Source organism: Nicotiana attenuata, unplaced genomic scaffold (assembly GCF_001879085.1).
Source record: "Nicotiana attenuata strain UT unplaced genomic scaffold, NIATTr2, whole genome shotgun sequence".
NCBI classification, from domain to species: domain Eukaryota; kingdom Viridiplantae; phylum Streptophyta; class Magnoliopsida; order Solanales; family Solanaceae; genus Nicotiana; species Nicotiana attenuata.
The window spans coordinates 243,753-250,197 of record NW_017670454.1 but is presented as its reverse complement, the minus strand read 5'-3'; the positions used below and the strand labels follow the sequence as shown (position 1 = coordinate 250,197).

The 6,445-nt window shown below is 35.0% G+C and overlaps 1 protein-coding gene across 1 annotated transcript; it reads left to right on the top strand.

The window, feature by feature from the left end:
• Nucleotides 1–4,121: 4,121 nt before the first annotated feature.
• On the top strand, nt 4,122–6,067 carry LOC109239652 (wound-induced protein WIN1). Its single transcript, XM_019406241.1, has 2 exons — nt 4,122–4,585; nt 5,629–6,067. The coding sequence occupies exons 1-2, from the start codon at nt 4,169–4,171 to the stop codon at nt 5,833–5,835; spliced, it is 624 nt and encodes a 207-aa protein (XP_019261786.1). The 5' UTR covers nt 4,122–4,168; the 3' UTR covers nt 5,836–6,067.
• Nucleotides 6,068–6,445: the final 378 nt, after the last annotated feature.

Sequence of the window (6,445 nt, the reverse complement as noted above, 5' to 3'; positions counted from 1 at the left end):
ACCGCCAACGAAATGGTGTGACTCCCTTCACCAACATCAGATGAAACATTTGACATGTTTATGAGAAAGTAAAGAAGGAAACTAGGAAGAGAGTGTAGGATATGGAGGAGAGCAAAGATACAAAGAAGAGAGGTTCGGAGAGAGAGTTTGGAGTCTCGAAAGTTTGGGAGAGTAAGAATTTCAAATTCAGGTTTGGCTATTCCTACTTATAGAGAATGAGGCACCAAATCCGAAACGGTTTGCATAATGGGCACCAAACCTGAAACGGCTCATCATAATTGGCACCGGAATTGAAACGGCAGATCCCATCAAAGGTCACACACAAATCGACGCGATGTGTCGGGAACAAGCATCATCATGACGCATGACGTCATGACGTCACCCCCTCTCTTGGAACAGATGGCTCCAACAAATCACCCAGAAAATTTAAGGGATTTGAAATACATAACCTACGGAGAGCCATGTTGCCTTCTCGCTACAACGTCTACGGCCCATGTTATCTGTCCAATAAACTCGACCATGAACGAACCTATCCGCTCGTTGAACTCGCCCACAAAGATGAAGTGGAGGAACTAACTGTATGGGCCAAAAATTATTATCTTAATTATATTTAGACGACGTCAGCATTAAGAGGGCCTTCGAGAGCCGCCACGTGTCATGAGTATGACTACAAGAAAAGATAGATTCAAGGTCGAACTGATCTAACAAGAGATGAAGAGCTAGGTCGAGGAGTCAACAGAGATCAAGATCGAGGACGAGCACTCTTCTTAAACAAAGTAATAACGGCTAGTTTTAGGATAAGACTTTAAAGAGAATATTCTAGTGAATATTCTCTGGATCTGTACTATTAGGGTTTTGTGGCATATGTCCCCTTATAAATAAAAAGACATAGTTATAGGGGACATTGAACACTTATTTGTAAGACAACACATTGACATTCTCTGAAGATTCTTGCTTTATTATACACATACAATCTATACCTTTTTCTTGAGATCCTTGTCTAACTTTTCTCTCACGATCCAAGGAGAATCCGAATATTCAAAGGCTCATCAATCATTCATCATTGTCAGAAAGAATACCAAAGAATCTCACCCTTTTCGGGCGACTCGCATGCTTTTATTTACTTAAAATGTCATTCATTGCTATTTATTGTTATCTAATGCTACCTCTTTCATTTTTGGATCATTGAGTATTACAGTGTTGTCACCATTTATTGCTACTTAGATAATACCCATATTATCTTGCTTCAAAATCGGTTAATATATCTAATTGGCTAAGATTAACTCTATTTCATTAGAAAATCTAATTTCTTAAATCTAGATCTAAATTTTGGGTCAAACACCAAATGCTGTTTTTCAACTGCATTGCATTATCGCATAGTAACCTAACTTATCTCGAAATAAAACCAAGGGAAAAGAGATATGCTATATATTAGGGAGCCAAGATTCAAAATAGGTTTGCTAAACGTTGATTTTTAATTTATTACATAGAAAAAAGAGAGGGGAAGGCGAAAATCAGACTTACACATTGGGTGTGTTTGGTATGACGGAAAATATTTTCCGGCAAAAATATTTTCTATTTTTCATTGTTTGGTTGCACAAAATAGTTTGGAAATTTTTTCTAAAGATCACATTTTCCTGCAATTGGAGGAAAATAATTTTCCTAGAAAAAGTTAGTAAAACATTTTTCAGATACTCCACCTACCCTCACATCTAACCCAAACCCAGGGGCGTACGCAGGAATTTTTGTATGCGGTGTGAAAATTTATAGAAGAAAAGGAATAATAGCATTAATTATCATACTTCTAAACAAGAAATAATTCTACTTCATCATAATTTTTAACCACAGAGGCTTCTCTCAAATATTTGCAAAAAAGATGTGCTAATTGAGGTTTGAACCTATAACCTCTTAGAGTAAAGTCAAATACATAACCAACACATCAAAAGACAATTTATGTCAAGTGGTGTCACTTTTTCCTACTTATCTGTTTTCTCACAATATTGATACATATAATTAGTAAAACAATTCGACGATGGGTGTCGCGTGACACCGCTTCGCTATGTGGATCCGCCCCTGCCCAAACCCCCTCCCCCTTCTCTCTTACCCCACCTCTCCCACCCCCTCTCTCCAAAAAGTTTTTTTTTTTTAGATTTCTGTATTTTTTCTTTTCCGTCACCACCCACCCTGCTAACTCCACCCCCTGATGACCCCCCACCCCCCTGCGGATAAAAATATTTTTTTTGTATTTTCAGTTCTGGTTTTTTCAGTTTACAGGTTTGAAATTTTACGATTTCCAAAGTTATGAGTTCAGAGGTTTATGTGTTTGGAAGTTTGTGGGTTTAGAAATAATAGAGTTTACGAGTTCGAAAGTTTAGCAGTTCGGAAGTTTATGAAATTTGTGGGTTCGGAAGGTTGTTGGTTCGAAAGTTTGTAGCTTCATGTTTATTGTATCTAAATTATTTATGAATACTCTTGAGAAATTATTTTCCTTAATTTGCGTACCAAACACCGGATAATGAGTAAGATTACTACTTGTTTTCCAAGAAGACATTTTCTTGAAAAATATTTTCCGTATACCAAACACACCCATTACGTGAAAGATTTTCACCATTGGATTGTAAAGATTTGATTCTGATATTTATGTAAGGAGTCCACTGAACTTGACCTGAAAAAATGGTCATAGAAACAGACCATCTGTGTTTTATTTATCAATTTCTTGTGCTATATTTTTACTGATTCACTATGAAAATAATCATCTAATTTAAAACCTTTTTAATGGAGATAAAATCGATTTTCCCTTCCACCCCCTATAAAAAAGTATATTCGAAGAAGCTGCGGTTCAAGGGTCTAATATTTATGAAGTATGTCATAATCAATAAACCTAAATGCTTACACTTATATGCAGTTGCGGAGCCAACATTTAAAATTTATGGGTTCTGAATCTGCCACCGAACTCAAACCTAGTTTAATTACCGCCTTTGCAATTAAATACGTATACATATTTAACAAATTTTTAATTCAAAAACTGAATCTAAGTAAAAGTTATTGGGTTCTTCCGAACCTTTAAACAATACACTACCTCCGCTCCTGCTTATTTGCCCAACCTTATCCAAACGATCAAATTAATTTAAACGAAAATTTGAAGGGGGAACCGAATTTCTTTGGTTAAACGTTAGTGTATACTGAAATATTTGCTCGTGGAAACTCGTGCATTTTATAAACGTTAAATGGGGGATTATATATACATATGTAAAATAATGAAATCATCTAAATTTATTGTGTTGCATCCTCCCCTAGCTGCGAGACTCGTTTATTCAGCGGTACCTGCTATATTATATGTGCATTAATTTGTGGGTCGAAGAAAATAAATTAAACTTAAACATGGTGAAGTACGTGTACCTAAATTTGATTTTTGTCGAAGGTAAATTAGTATTTTTTATTAAGGAGGACTCTTTCTAGATTAAAAGAGACGACTCGGTCCCTCATTTGCTAATAGCCGCCTCTACTCTAAAAGCCGCCATCAGTCCTATTGCTGTATACGTCTTGAATTCTATCTCCGCGGCATAAATTTGTGACATTGACGTAATACACTAATACTTAAAAGTTGAAAATACTTCTAAATTAATGAGTATGTAACTATTTTAATTTATAAAATATATTTATGGTACACTTTTATTCTTTTAAGATATTAAATTTCTAAAACTTTGGTAACATAGTAATAAGTTCCATTTCAATTTATGTGGACCTATTTTAATTGGACACGAAGTTTAAGAAAAAAGAGAAGATTTTTGAACTTGTAGTATAAAATGAGGCACGTATATTTTGTGTGACTATAAATCATTGTATAAAGATAAATTATTTTCAAATATGGAAAGGGTCTTTCGTTTTGGCACAGACTAAAAAGAAAATAGATTCACGTTGAAACGAATGGAGCATGATTAAATATCCCGAATTACCAACTCAAGTATTCAAGGTGTTTTTTAGTTAGTCTAAGCAGCATAACATGGGTAGCTCCCAAAATTCACGCACACACGCAAAAACGTAATTTTTCAACACTTATATCCCAAAACCAAAAAATATATAGTACTAATTAAACAGATAAATAAAAAAGAAAACCCTATAAAAACCCATAACTAGATCAAACAACACCAGTTCAAACACTTTGAAAATGGAGAAGCTAAGTACTCTTTTGCTTGCTCTGATCCTCTATATCATAGCCGCAGGTGCCAGCGCACAGCAGTGTGGCAGGCAAAGGGGAGGAGCCTTATGCAGTGGAAACTTGTGCTGCAGCCAATTTGGGTGGTGTGGGTCTACACCAGAATACTGTTCTCCTAGCCAAGGCTGCCAAAGTCAGTGCAGTGGCGGTGGAGGTGGCGGTGGAGGCGGGGGTGGTGCGCAAAACGTTAGGGCAACATATCATATATATAACCCGCAGAATGTTGGGTGGGATTTGTATGCAGTTAGTGCGTACTGCTCAACTTGGGATGGTAACAAGCCTTTGGCTTGGCGGAGGAAGTATGGTTGGACTGCATTTTGTGGCCCTGTTGGACCCCGTGGCCGAGACTCTTGTGGCAAATGCTTAAGGGTAAGATTTGGAACATTAATCTATTTTTGACAATCATATAATTAGTTTGATGTGCTTTCTTATAAAGTAGTTTCGTGAGTAAAATATAATACTATATGAATTATCATAATTTTTATTTGAGATAAGGTTAAACAAATATACAGTTTAATTCTATTGATTCAGTAATAGCGACTTTTTTTGAGACCACATTCCGCAATCCGCTATTTACCATGCTCTGAGAATTAAGAAATTGCCTTAAATTCAATAACATGAAATAATCATCCGATAGAACTACAAAAATCTGCAATTTATCATCTCTCTTTTCCTCCTTTGAATTTCAAAGTCTCAACTTATTTTATGGCTCTCTTGTTCTTAGAATTCAAAAATTTAATGTACCTTGATACTTCTTTTAAAGCGTGGTTACTTGTATAACTTTAACGATGAAAATTTTACTTTAACTAATCAATTTTGTGCAATTTTAAATAGTGACTTTTTGTTTAAAACTTCCTTTTTATTTTCATGTCTCTTGCCCTAATTAATTATTTGAAAATATTTCAATAATAATTGTTTTGAAAATTAAAAATAATAACAGTAAATTTATAGCTAGCTAGTTAAATGTCCAAATTTGTATCGAACAAAAAAAATGAATCCTAATACATAAGAAGGCAAAATATGAAAAGAAAAGAACAAGTCGGATTAAGGTTCTACGTGGTGAGGGGCGTGAGATTTAGAGAGAGATGTACGTACCTAGAATCCTAGATCTTAGACTTTCTTTTAGATCTTTGACTTTTAAATCCATTGTCTTTGGCCAAGTTGGTAGTATGGATATTGATTTCACGACCTAAACTAGTCATGAAGAAGCGTAATTATATCCGAAATCACCCCTTTAATTAGTACCTCTAAGGCTTGTTTTGTGTAAACTTCATGTATTTTGAATAATCATTGTCTCAATGTAACTTCGATGGTCAAATAGATTTATTAAAGAACAAAACTAAGCATGAGGTTTTTTATTTGTTCCTAAACAATATATAACTGCACTATAATATCGTCACAAAATCGTACAGGTGACAAATACAGGCACAGGAGCTCAGACCACAGTGAGAATTGTGGATCAATGCAGCAATGGCGGACTAGACTTGGACGTTAACGTTTTCCGGCAGCTCGATACAGATGGAAGAGGGAATCAACGTGGCCACCTTATTGTGAACTACGAGTTTGTTAATTGTGCTGACAATATGTATGTTCTGGCATCCCCAGTTGACATAGAATAAGAAGCTCTATATGCCCATGTTTAGTCTTTGACGGCCCAAATACAAGTAAGAGAACGATATGTAAAAGGAAAAAGAAAATAAAGTTGCTTTGATGGGGTTAGACAATTCCAATATCTATTCAAGAATGTCTTTCGTTTTGGGAAGAAAGAGGTGAAGTGTGTATTATCTTTGTGATTTTGTATGCGAATATTGTGATTACTCCCTCCGCTCCAAAATAAGTGATTTTTTGACCTTTTTCTTGTGGTCCAAAATAAGTAATTTTTCCAAATTTCAAGAATGAATTAATTATTTTTTTCCTACATTGTCCTTGAGTAAATAGTATTGGAATATGTGTTAGGAGTGTTTATGTGAGATAGTAAAGGTTAATATGGTCAATTCCATTGCTAATTAATGCTAAAAGGTGGATTTCTTAATCTGTGTGAAAACATCTAAAAAATCACTTATTTTGGACCGGATGGAGTATTAAATAAAGAATCGCAGTGGGACAGTATTTGTTGGTCCGTTCTGAACGAACATTTTTGTGGCTATAAAAGGAATATCAATAATTACAAAATTAAAGAGAATTGAATTTTCTTGGAGCAGCCGACAAGATAACTTCCTTTTCACTTTT

Coding starts and splice junctions, on each gene's coding strand:
- LOC109239652 (XM_019406241.1), top strand. CDS start 4,169: ATGGAGAAGCTAAGTACTCTTTTGCTTGCTCTGATCCTCTATATCATA. Junction 4,586..5,628: donor CTTGTGGCAAATGCTTAAGG/GTAAGATTTGGA, acceptor AAAATCGTACAG/GTGACAAATACAGGCACAGG.